The sequence below is a fragment of the Babylonia areolata genome, chromosome 21 (assembly GCF_041734735.1).
Source record: "Babylonia areolata isolate BAREFJ2019XMU chromosome 21, ASM4173473v1, whole genome shotgun sequence".
In the NCBI taxonomy this organism is placed as follows: domain Eukaryota; kingdom Metazoa; phylum Mollusca; class Gastropoda; order Neogastropoda; family Buccinidae; genus Babylonia; species Babylonia areolata.
The window spans coordinates 17,632,402-17,646,287 of NC_134896.1; the positions used below are offsets into that span (position 1 = coordinate 17,632,402).

Consider the following 13,886-nt stretch of genomic DNA (forward strand, 5'->3'; position numbering starts at 1 on the left):
ATTATCATCATCATTATTATCATTACTAGTTATTTTAAATTTCGTTTTAATTTGGTCCAGCAGTCACCATTCCCACCCACCCCCCATGTCCCCCATCTGTTTATCTATTTATTTAGAGACCTGACGACCATAGAGCTGAGGTAACCAAGACAGCTGAAAGTAGGTAGTGACGACGGCCCATTAACTCACTCAGTACGGCCAGTCCTCTCTTCTCCTCTACACAGACCCCTCGGATGTCCAGTGGGTGTCTTAATGACCCAACCTTTAGCTTCCGTCGTCAGAATTGTGGTATTCTTTGTCAACATTCACGTCTTCAGTATAAGAGCCTTCCGCTTGCACTATTTTGATGGTGGTAATTGGGGTGAAACGCTGTTAACGTCGTCCTCTTTCGCCGTTCGTATGGAGAGAGTTAATTCAAGCAATGGGAAGAAACAGGTGTGAAAAACAGCGAATGATACTGGGGGAAAGGAGGGTGGTGTCATCTTATGTATGTATGCATGTATGTACACCCATGTGGTCAGGATTATCGATCGTAGATGGGTGCTGAAAACGGGGTTCTCTGCATTAAGGACATTAAAGGGATGTGGTGGTGGTGGTGGAGGATAGGGGAGGAGCATGGAGGGACGGAGGTGTATTGGTCGGGGTGGGGGGTGGGGGGGAGGGGAGAAGGGAGTGCTTACAGCATTTTTCTTTTCACGCTATATATAGAGCTTCAAGCTGTTCCTTTTTCAGTTCTCACCTGTATTTATTCATTTATTAATTTTCAACGAGAATGTTCTGGTGAGCAGCGGACCTCTCGAACACCAAGTGTGTTTTGAGTGGTGGTGTTTTTTTTTAAATATTTTTTTTCTTAAAACAAAACAAACAAACAAACAAAAAAATCAATATGTTAGGCACGAAATATATCTGTAGTATTGCCCGCTGCATGTCGTTTCTTAACGCCCTGTGCGAAGCTCTCTTGAATGACATAAAAATAACGTTGACTGGGTTTGGCTGGACTTCATTGGACATGACATTACTTGACTTGGCCAAGCTCGTTTGTATGTATTTATATTGTATATGTTATGCACGTTTATATGTATTTGACTGTGCTTTCATATCTGTGAAACTGCATGTTTGGTGCATATCTGTTATGCATGTGTGGGTGTATGTGTGAATGTGTGTCTTCATGTTTTACATTTATTTGCTTATTTATCATCATTGTTGTCTTATTTATTTATTTATTTATTATTATTATTTTATTACCATTATCATTAGCACTACCTTTTTTATATCATAATTATTATTTATTTATGTAAGCTCATCTATTATTTATTCACTTTTTTTTTCTCAAGGCCTGACTAAGCGCGTTGGGTTACGCTGCTGGTCAGGCATCTGCTGGCAGATGTGGTGTAGCGTATATGGACTTGTCAGAACGCAGTGACGCCTCCTTGAGCTGCTGAAACTGAAACTGGCCAAGCTCGACTCTGCTGGACTTGGCATGACTTGATTTGGCATGACATGACATGACATGACATTTCAGGGCCCAGAGACGGTGAACGTGTCACTGAGGAGCCAGGACATTATAGGCCTAGGGTTCAACATCTCGGGCAACATGCGGGACGGGATCTACGTCAGCCAGATCCACAGTCGAGGGCCTGCCGTGGAGTCCGGCAAGATGCATGTGGGTCAGTATCCAACGACGCTGCTGAGGAGGGTTTTGGTTGTCCCCCCCCCCCCCCACCTTGTTGCCCCATCATCTGCACCGTTTCAGTGCCATTACTCCCAATTCGCTCATTCCGAGTCCCTCTTAGGAAAAAAAAAGAAAGAAAAAGAAATGGAAAGCAAGAACTTAATTTGATGTAAATGTTGTAACGGATTTTGTTGAACAAACGTGATGATAATAATCCTGAGGAGAAGAAGTCCAGCTAGGAATCGAGACTGACGACCCTTACCTGTAAGCTCAGTCTTATCACAGTGAGGTGTTAGTCCTTTGCTGTGGAGCATTCAAGGGGTTAAAAGGCCATATACCAGATTCTCTCTCTCTCTCTCTACACACACACACGTGTGTGTGTGTGTGTGTGTGTGTGTGTGTGTGTGTGTGTGTGTGTGGTCAGTACCTTTACGTCCACAGTATTAATAATAATAATAACAACAACAACAATAATAATAATACATAGTTTTTCTGTGGCGCGATATCCAGCACCAATGCTGCCCAAAGCGCCTTACATCATAGTTGACTATAAATACGCCTTAAAAAAACACTTTTCAACCGCTATCTGACAATGGAAAACATCCAGTGTGTTCATATGAATGCAAAAGCACACTAAAGATTATAAAAGCTATGACGTAAATAAGACTTAGATTAAAACAAAATGCATTTCATAGAACACACACACACACACACACGCACGCACGCACGCACGCACACACACACACACACGCACACACATATGTATAAATGTCCCTCCCATACAGACACACACACACACACACACTGACATTAAATATCAACTGCACTAAAAACAAAATTGCATAAGCATTAAAATATTTCTTATTTTCTAACATAGAATTCTGTTCGGACATACTAACATGCCTACACACTTACACACGCGTACCAGAGCACTGTAACCTCACAAACACATGCATGCACGCACGCACGCACGCACGCACACACACACACACACACACACGCACGCACGCTCATTAAAAATAACCAGATAGAAAAAATGACATCACATCTAAGACCTAAACTACATAAAATACACAATGCATTAAAACAGGACTACAAAAATACTAGCACAAAGATACTTGCCAACAAGCATACCTTGGTTTAACCATTCCGCCCAGAACAAAAATGCTTACGGAAAAGGTAAGTTTTCAGGTCCGACTTACAGGAATGTAGGTCAGAGGAATTTCTAAGAGATGAAGTAGAGAGTTCCACACTTGGGAAACCTGAGCTCTGAAAGACATATTTCCAGCGCATTTCAGATTAGTCCTTGGAACTTTAAGCAGCTTTTCAGAACTGGATCTTAACGTTCTGTGCGTTTCATATGTTTCCAGTACAGAGGAGAGATACAATTGAAGAGACTTGTCAAAATGTTTGAAGGCGAGTGTTGCTAACTTATAGTGAATGCGGGAAGCCAGTGTAACTGATTCAGCAGAGGTGTAACATGATCAGATTTCTTTTTGGCGAGAACCAGTCGTGCAGCATTGTTCTGAATTTTCTGTAATCTGTTGATGGAGGAAGATGGTAAACCTGCAGGAAATAAGGTCAGACACGACCTGTGTGTGTGGTCAGTACCTTTACGTCCACAATATTACAGGAAATAAGGTCAGACACGACCTGTGTGTGTGGTCAGTACCTTTACGTCCACAATATTACAGGAAATAAGGTCAGACACTACCTTGCCTTCTCCTCAGATGTCAGCAAAGTATCGTTGTTAGATTTCTTTTTCAAACTATGTGTGTACGTGTGTGTGCGCGCGCGCGTATGTGTGTGTGTGTGTGTGTGTGTGTGCGCGCGCGCGTCTTTATATGCGCGCGTGTGTCTTGTGTGGTATGTGCATATGTGTGTGTGTGTGTGTGTGCGTTTGTGTATGTGTGTACGTACACGTGCTGCACAACTGTTTGCAGGAGACCGCATCCTGAACGTCACCATTGGCTACGAGAGCATGGTGTACGAGGACGCCCTGACCATCCTGAGCTACGCCTCCCCTTACCCCGTGCACCTCTCCCTCAGCAAGGACCGACCCGCGCTCGCCGGATCCACGCGCTCCAGGGGCAGCCGCCAGCTACACCACCCGCTGTACCGCAGCCAGTCCCTGGACACCCTGATGTGCCTGGGCCGGGGGGTCACCTACCGGCCCAAGAGGACCCACAGCGACGTCAAGAAGGAGACCAGCGGGAAGGCAGCGGAGAAGAACAGGAAGTCCCAGGCCATCTCCCAAAGCTACTCCGAGTATGGGTCCGCGTACAATCGGCGCAGCACAGGAGGGGATCCCTTTGACGTCAGCGCCGAAGTGCTCATGCAAGAGGCGGCCAAGCTGCGCTCTCAGGTCAGCGCCATGGACTCCTTGATCGGCGACGACAGCGTTTTGGATGATAACAACATCCCGGGGGGGCTGAACAGTGAGGAGGAGGAGGGGTTTTCCAGTCTCACGGCGCTGGCGCCGTCAGGCCTCCAACTGGAGGTAGAGGAGCCCACGCTGACGGAGGCCGGGAGGGAGGAGGAAGGCGTGGAGGCTCAGGCAGGGCGGAAGAAGAGTCGGCTGGACATGGAGGCGGCCAGAGAGTTCGCCCACCTGATGGGTCAGGTTCAAGACGCCCCCAGCAAGAAGGGTTGGGGGGACGAGGGTTCCAGGCCTGATCCCACGACAACCATCACCACCACCAAGTCCACCAAGACCGTCCCCAGCAAACCGGAGCGGAAGAAGAAGCCGAGCAACGCCAGCACCGTGTCTTCCGATGACTCTGCAGAAGGCTTAGCTGATGGTGATGGAGCTGGTGCTGGCGCAGAGGAGGAGACCTTCCGGTTCCGCCAATCAGCTGGTGTGGAAGCTTTGGCCAGATCAGCGAACCAGCCTGGCGCAGAGATCGAAGGTGGATTCGTCAAGCGAGATACTGTAACGGACAGCGACGCCATGGAGCTTTTGTCTCTGGAATCTCCAGCCTCCCCAGACAGAACCGTGTCCCCGGACAGAGGAGAAGTAAGTGTTCACGCAGAACCGACCCCCAGCTCGTCCAGAGAGAGGCCAAAAGACAGGGAGTCCCGAGAGAAGAAGAAGCAGTCTAGAGAGGAGAGGAAGCCTGTTCTGGACGACGAGGCGCTGGAGCGACTGATCGCCATGAACTCCTTCCCGCCGGGCAGTCAGGGTCTGGCGGGGATCCAGGCCGGGGGCAGACAGGGAGGGGTCCACGACGACTTCGTGCCAAGAGACCTCCTGCTGCAGCAGAGCCTCAACAACGGCCAGGCTCCGGGCACGGGCGGCGCGGGCACACGGAGGAGCAGCAGCACCAGCAGTAGCAGCGAGGCGTCCTCCTCCCAGAACCAGCTGAGGCAACGGGGCGCCGTGGCCTTCGAGGTGCGGGAGGACGTGCTGACGGGCAGACCCCTGTCCGTGGACATCACACGCGGCAGCAGAAACAACAGCGCCAGTCCCAGCAGGAGCGGCTCCCGCGACAGGATCCCCCGCGTGAGCTCCGCCACGCAGGGAGACATCCACCACCACAGCGGCAGCAGACAGGCGGACAAGGAGAACCAGGAGGACAGGCTGGACTGGTCCGGGAAACGCCTCGTCCGCTCCGGGTCTTTCTCCCTCATCCCGCAGGACGACTCGCTCAACGCCGACTGGACCGACAAGAAGTTCGCGGGCGGCCCAGCCACCACTACCGACGACGACGATGACGACGACGAGAACTCCATGGCGTCAGGCAAGCCCTCCACGGCGGCGGACACCACCAACCCCGACTCGGACTGTGAGCCGGACCCTGCCCCGCCCCCTCGGGGTCTGACGACGGCCCGGGACGTGTTCCGTGCCCGGGAGAACCTGGCGCACATGTCGGACCTGTCCAACTCCCTGTCCTCCAGCAGGAGCTCCTCGCCCCCTGCCCCTCCTCCTCCACCTCCAGCCCTCAGCAATGGACCACCCCCATCCCCCTCCTCTTCGGCCAACGTCCAGGGTCTGAAGAACGTCGCCACCACCTCCACCACCACCTCGGACCTAGTGGTGGTGGTGCCTTCTTCTTCTTCAGACACCAACGGCAACTCCAAAACTATGGGCGTCACCCTACAGGCTGGGGTGGTGAAGGGGGACGTGGACTGCTAGCCGCCAAACAAGACCACTGATCAGCTGTTCTGTTGGCTGTGGTAGGTAGGTCCTGAGGTCCTGGGGCTGTCCTCCCTACTTCCGTCTGCTGCTGATCCTGGTCATTCCGATTGGCCTGTTGGTTTCCAAGTTCGCCTGTGTATTCAGTTTCTCTTGTGTGTGGGGGTGGGGTGCGGGTAGGGGTAAGGGGTATGCATGCGTGTTTGTGTGTGTGTGTGTGTGTGTGTGAAAAATCAGTGTGTGTGTGTGTGTGTGTGTGTGTGTGTGTGTGTGTGTGTGTGTGTGTGGGTGTGTGCGCGCGCGCGCGATAGAGAATGAGACAGAGAGACTGAGAGGGGTGACGCTGAACTGACGAAACGGGAACAGCAGGTCGGTGAAACAGACGTAATAAGAGTCAAAACACCTCAAGTGACCAAAGATCAGGCGAAAGGGGAACAGACGAATCGCACGTGCGCCATCTACATATGCAGGCGAGTAAACGGGACCCACGGGCACGACGATTGCAGCACTTCTGTTGTGGTGGAAGCTGGGCGTGTATGATGGACCTTTCGATTGAGGAGGCAGTCATTCTAGACCTTGCCAGCTACGTGCAGCCACCTGGATTCACTGATTAAAATTATTCCTTCCACCGCCTGTTAGTTTACACAGCAAAATTCCATTGTGCAAAAGAAAATATGGTGTCTAAGAAAATTTTGGGATTCCCCTGTGATGTGTAAAAGCTATGACCTATCCTACCACCGAAAATTAACAGCAGTAGGTTCATGGATAACAGACCCATGACTGTTCTGATCGCATTTCAGTGACACTGATGGGTGCTCTACCTACCTACCTGGTGCTGAAATGCGACATTGGCAGTGAAAAGAATTAAAAACTGCAGAAATCGGTTGTCTTCAGTGCATGGGTGAAAGAAAAAAAACAACAACCAACAACAGCAACAAAAAACAAACACCCCCCCCCCCAAAAAAAAAAAATCCCAAACAAACAAAAAACAACCAAAAACCTGGACTGTCTCCCGAAAGCTTCCACCACATGGATTCGACTTCCTTAACTTCCAGTCACAAGTTTTTTTCTGAACGTCTTGAGAAAAGAACTACAGGGTACTAGCTACAGCTTTCATTAGGAAGAGCTCACTTCATATACTCTGGAGGGGGGAGGGGAGATGGAAGAAAAAAGAGAAAAAGAAAAGGTCTATGGTATCAGTGACTCTGTGACTGAGTGGAATCATCCAAAGGAAAACTATTGTCAAAAAGCTATTACAGAGTAGCTATTTTCTTCCCCACATCGCTAACTACGCATCATATGGCGACTCAAGCTGGAGACTGTATCGTTATACGTACGCACGGCAACTATGTGCACGGTAGACCCACTTCTCAAACTTTGCCGTGAATACATGCAGTGTGACTTCTCTCAAATTTGGCCCACATAAACGGTGCATGACTTATCAAATCTGCCGCAAATCTGACCTGACATTCGCTGCAAATACAAGCGTGTGACCTCGACTTTGACGCAAACGTATGAGCATGATTTGTCAAAGTTTTTTTCTTCTTCTTCTTTAATTTGCCTGTGTTGTTGTTGTGTACTTCACTTGTGTGTTCCGAGTTGGCTTGCACCAGCAACATTATACGAGTTCGTGATTTTGATAAGCGGTGGCGAAGAAACAAATACCTCAGTAAACTGCCCGCTTTCTTTCCCAAAAAGCTTTACACTTCCCATTTGTCAGCGACATGAACAATTACTCTGTTTCGTGAACGTTAGGCCTTTTGAGGAGGTCGAGTCGGGGGTAGGTAGGGAGGGGCAGGGGGGCCCCGCGCGGGGGGAGGGGGGGGGAGATGGTGTCGGCTGGGATAAAAGGAACTTGCCGTGGGAATTCTGTGCGATGGTTATCTGCTGAAAGTGAAACGCCTGCCATCCTGCCTACATTTCAGCTGCCACGCCCCCACCCCCACCCCCGCCCCCTCCACACACACACCTCCCGCCACCCCACGTCCCTTTAATTTGGCAGATTCTTCTTTCCTTCACGTTTGTATATCTATGCTTGATCTGTGGTATAAATATCAGGAAAACATGACGACCATAGGGCCTGCAATGCTGTGTGTACAGATTGCTTCCACACATACACACACGAGAGCATGCACGCGCTCCCCCCCCATGATGAATAAAACACCTGGGCTTGTAATAATGTTTGCATCATTAAAGGTGAAAAAAGTGATACCATTCCTTTACCTGTGTTAAAGTGTCTAGGGCAAATTTGCAAGTTGTCGACAATGAATAATTTTATTTACTAAATCTTAATTAATAGAATGCGTTTGCCTGTAGAAGACAAGTTAAAACAAACAAGAATACAGACTTTGGACATGAATATTTATCGGGTGATCACCTTTCAAGAATGTAAAAAAACAAAAACAAAAGGGGGAAACACCATGGCAAAATGAAAAGAACCAATAACAGTATTCATGTCACACTTCTCAACAAATACGGTATTCTCTTGGAATTCCATTTATCTGCCCTGTTTCAACTGGCATACATTGATTATTACAAATAATTTCGAATAATGAAATCATGTTTGTACACACACACAAGCACACACACACACCCATATTCACATGTATACATACACATCATCACAACAGGCCTACTGAGGAAAAAAAAAAAAAAAAAAGAGTGGAAAGAGCGTGCTTAGTTTTATTCGTATCCAAATGTTGAACCTAAAAAGGAGATGTCATTTATCAATGTTGTTTTACTGTTGATGCAAACTTACAATGTTTTTGAAGGATGTGGTGTTGACAATGCGACACTCTCATTGGCTCAGGGTAATGCATGTGTTTCTGTGACATTTTTCATGTACGTTTGCGCACATGTGCGTGAGTACACACACGCACACACACACATGCAAACATGAAAATACACACAGACTAACAGAAAGAGAGATAGGAAAAACACACCTTGTAATGAAATTACGATTTGTTTTATGTTAATAGTGAGTTAGGATGACCTGTCTGATCAACATGTACATCTCTTTTTTATTTCATTTTTTTGATTTTTTACTCAAGGGTGCACAGCAAAAAGTGAAGGCAAGAGTGGAAAAAGGTTTATAAGAAATGAGGCAAACTAGAGCAGAACATGATTTTAGGTTTTTCTTTGTGTGCGCGTGTGTAGGTGTGTGTGTGTATGTGTGTGTGCGTGTGTGTGTGCGTACGTGTGTGTGTAGGTGTGTGAGCAAATGTGGTGTTGTCTATGTGGATCAGTTTGTATGTGTTGACACCCCCTTGAAACTGAAGCTTTATCATATAAATAAGTGATAGAGTCAGGAGTTAACTCACCTTTTTGGATGACCCTGCTGCGAGATTCCAATCAGGATTCCCTTCTTGTCAGCCATTTTTCTTTTGTGTGCGAGAAAGTTGAGAATGTTGTCCATGTAAACACACTCTTCAATTTCAGGGGAAATGTTTTCATTGATTATGAAAGTTTGTTTTCATATCAATGGATATTTTTTAATCTGCCTTTAATTTTTTTAATAACAATTTTGTTTATTTTGTTTGGCTGGTTGGTGGGAATGGATGGATAGCTGATTGGTTGGTAGTTCAGTTAACAGTTCAGTTGGATGGTTGCTGGCTGATTGTAGCTTTATTAGTGTATCGTGCTGGAAACAGTTCATTGGTGTTAGACAAGACTTTACCAAATGTTATAACTGTTGTGTTTTTTTAATATTGGTTTGTTTGCTTTGAGATATCACACACACACACACACACACACACACACATATATATATATATATATCTAAGAACTTTCATTGCAATATGGAATGTTATATACATACTCATTACAGGAACTGTAAATGTTGTTTGCAATAATAGAATTGATTGTGATTGATTCATATGTTCCTTCTTCACTTGGATTGTGGATTTCGTGCTGTACATTTTATTCTAATCTCTAGACAGCAAAATATTATCCTTGCAATTTTCATGATCTGTTTTCGTATGGCTGAATGATGAGATTTTAATCAATAACTCTCTGTCTCCCTGTGAATATGTAAAAAAAAAAAGTGTTTATGTACATGTGTTAGGCGAATGTGTTTAAGAATGTATGTGTGTGTGTGTGTGTGTGTGTGTGTGTGTGTGTGTGCGTGTGTGTGTGCAATCATGCACATGTGAAAAACAGTTAAATACTGCTAAAAATGACACAAAGACAACGAAGAAGTGAAGGAATCTGCCCAAATTATGTTTGACATAGGAAACTGAATCCTTATTTTTTTATATTCAAATAACCATACTATTATCAATATTATCCATTGTAACAACTACCACTATTTTTCTTCAGGCTGGGACTTTCAAAGTCCATGCATCATCACCTCATGGAAATGAAACACATCTGAATCGGGATCTGAAGACAATTTGAATTTCATGTTCTCAACAGGCTACCCACAAAGATTTTATATTCAGATTTTTTTTCCTCCTTCATTGCTTTCTCTCTTCTTTCTGTTCTAATTGTCAAGATTTCCTTTCTTTCCCGCTTTCCTTCTTTTATCAAAACTTTGTCTTGTCTTCAGGCGGCATCATGACGGAATCGGTTAAAGCGTCAGACTTCTTATCCAGCGTTCAGAGGCCCTGTGTTTTGGCATGGTGTTGTATCCTTGGGAAAGAAACCTTACTCCAACCAGGTGTGAACAGATACCCTGACTATGTGGTTTGGGGATGTTATGTATTTGTATTTGTATTTCTTTTTATCACAACAGATTTCTCTGTGTGAAATTCAGGCTGCTCTCCCCAGGGAGAGTGCGTCGCTACACTGCAGTGCCACCCATTTTTTTGTATTTTTCCTGTGAGCAGTTTTTCCTATAAAGTGGATTTTTCTACAGAATTTTACCACGAACAACCCTTTTGTTGCCGTGGATTCTTTTATGTGCGCTAAGTGCATGCTGCACATGGGACCTCGGTTTATCGTCTCATCCGAATGACTAACGTCCAGACCACCACTCAAGGTCTAGTGGAGGGGGAGAAAATATCGGCGGCTGAGCCGTGATTTGAACCAGCTTGCTCAGATTCTCTCGCTTCCTAGGCGGACGCGTTACCACTAGGCCAACACTCCACTGGCAAGACGTTAAAACGTCAGAAAGAAAGGACTGGGACCCCTGCCTTCCTATGCAGAATCCTGTACGAAGCTGATGTGAATTCACTGCCCAGCTGGACATAAAAAGGCTAGGGGACCTTTACTTTTGTAATTATCATTCTTCTTCTTCTTATAATTATTATTACTATTTATTTTATTTCATTTATTCATTTATTATTGTTATTCTTTTATTCAACTTGTTATTATTATTTATTTATTATTATTTTTTAAAATTATATTATTATTATTTATTTATTTATTTATTTTATTTTTTTATTTTTAATTTTTTGTACGCCTATAGTTGACTTTATCAAGTTTTTGCACCTTATACATATTATTATTATTAGTAGTAGTTCTTCTTTTTTTTTTTTTAATGTATTTATCTATTATTATTATTTTATTTTATTTTATTTATTGTAGCTTATATGGATTTGTCCGAACACAGTGACGCCTCCTTGAGCTACTGAAACTGAAACTGAAACTCATGGACTGAAAAGTAATGGTTTCTGACTACTTCTCTGTTGTCACTTCACAATCATCGTCATCATCATCATCATCATTATCATCATCATCATCATCATCATCATCACCATCATCATCATCATCATCATTATCATCATCATTATCATCATCATCATCATTATCATCATCATCATCATCATCATTTATCATCATCATCATTATCATCATCATCATTATCATCATCATCATCATCATCATCATCATCATCATTATCATCATCATCATTATCATCATCATCATTTATCATCATCATTATCATTATCATCATCATCATCATCAACATCATCAACATCATCATCATCAACATCATCATCGTCATTATCATCATCAACATCATCATCAACATCATCATCATTATAACAACCACTATCATTATCATGATTATAGTCGAAAGGAGGGCTGCACACTTACACGTAGCATGAAAGACAGAGATGTGAGGCTCCTTCAGACATGGAATCTTGGATGGTAACAACGACTGATATTCTTGTACACTTTCTTTTTGTAACTCTGAAGATATCTTTATGTGGTTGTACAGCATCCCACCCCACTTAACTGCAATATAACTCTGTATCTAAACAAGCAATAAACAATCGGTACACTTTCAGCACTGTCCTGTGTGTGTGTGTGTGTGTGTGTGTGTGTGTGTGCAGGCATGAGATTGGGAAATTGTGATTGAGTCTGAAAGGTGGGGGCCTGGGGGCCGCAGAAGGCCCCCAGTGGGGGTCCATGGGGCAATGCGCCTGGTAGGGGTCTGGGGGCAAAGCCCCCTGAAGCTGAAGGCTTTTCTCAATTTCAAACCATAAAATCTGCACTTGCGGGCCACCAATGCTGCTGAGGTACTCAACCCACAGAAGACAAAAAATCAGTCCAATTCTTCCTAAACTGGAGTGTTTTTGCTTTCAAACCTGTAAAAGTCAGCCTTGCGGACATGATTTCAAAAATCTTGTCTCATGTGTGTGTGTGTGTGTGTGTGTGTGTGTGTGTGTGTGCATGCATGCATGCATACATGTGTGTGTGTGAGTGTGTATATGTCTGTGTGTGCATGCATACATGCATGTGTGTGTGAATCAGAATCAGAATATTTATTTGTCATGAAAACCGTGAATGGTTTATACACACACACACACAAAACAACCCCCCCCCCCCCCCTAAAAAAAACAACCCACTCACAACTTAACTAAATGTAAAGTGTTCTAATTAAAACATGACGTGTGTGTGTGTGTGTGTGTGTGTGTGTGTGTGTGTGTGTGTGTGCCTCTATGCATGTTGCTGTTTGATTTTTAAAATACACATATCTGACACAATACTAACTGACATAATACTAATTAACAGAAACTTGGTGGTTACTCCTACACTGAGTTACACTCTTCAAGTTAAAATGTAAACTTGTAAAGAATTAAAATCCATGTGTGCACAGCTTCTCTTCATTCTCCCACCTCCTCTGGTGTCTTTTTCTCTCTTTAGCACCAAAACTGATGAGCTGGCATCACTGCTATTAAGGTATAATGACACAAATGATGGTTATCCTCGGCATTGTCCTTGACAACACACTGTCCATGCAAAAATTTATCAGTCAGATATGTCAATCCTGCTACTGTCAATTGCGGTGCATCAGTTCCATCCGGAAATACCTGTCCATTGATGCAACATCGAGACTTGTCGTTTCTCTCATTCTCTCTTGCCTTGACAACTGTAACTCTCTATTGTCTGGTTTGCCTGCTTCATCCATTCAGTCCCTTCAGTGCATACAAAACTCTGCTGCCCAGACTCGTCCTCAGAAAGAAAAGATCTGAGCACATCACTCCTATTTTGCAACATCTCCACTGGCTCCCTGTCTCACAAAGAATAAAGTACAAGATCAGCATTCTATGTTATAAATGTATTCACAAATCTGCCCCTTCCTATCTCTGTGGCTGCCTTCACCTCTACACTCCATCTCGCTCACTACGATCGGCTTCGGATCTACTCTGTTTACGCATGACTGTTGGCCGCCGTTCTTTCTGTCTCTGGACCTTGCAACTGGAATGAACTTCCTCTTTCACTTTGTCAAGTCTCCACACTCAGCTCTTTCAAGTCTGGCCTTAAAACCCACCTCTTCACAAGATAGCCTCCCTCCCCTGCCTCTTCCTTGTCTTCAGTTTCTCCAGTTTTAGAGTTATGCATGCGTGTGAATGACTGGTGCGAAAGCACTTTAATTTGTCTCTGCACAAGATTCAGTGCTATATAAATACCATTATTATCATTATTATTATTAATGGACAAACTTCTTTCGACAATAATTATGCAAGTTGGACATCTTTGTCATTGGTTACCACCCATAAAGTCATGTGTTCATGATGACACACTAGGCTATTGCTTTTGACCTTCTTTAGGGAAAGGGCTGGGAGTAAAAAAAAAAAAAAAAAAGAAAAAAAAAAAAAGAAAAAAAAAAAGCATGTTCCTTGCTTATCT

At 44.6% G+C, this 13,886-nt stretch overlaps 1 protein-coding gene across 2 annotated transcripts in view; it reads left to right on the plus strand.

The window, feature by feature from the left end:
• The window catches only part of LOC143296014 (uncharacterized), a 59,114-nt gene extending 47,618 nt beyond the window's left edge, over positions 1-11,496 (plus strand). For both annotated transcript variants that reach the window (XM_076607753.1, XM_076607754.1), the window contains exons 6-7: positions 1,523-1,667; positions 3,616-11,496. In XM_076607753.1, coding sequence (XP_076463868.1) covers positions 1,523-1,667; positions 3,616-5,807 — 2,337 coding nt within the window. In that variant the 3' untranslated portion in view covers positions 5,808-11,496. The remainder of the gene's footprint in view (positions 1-1,522; positions 1,668-3,615) is intronic.
• The last annotated feature ends 2,390 nt before the right edge of the window (positions 11,497-13,886 follow it).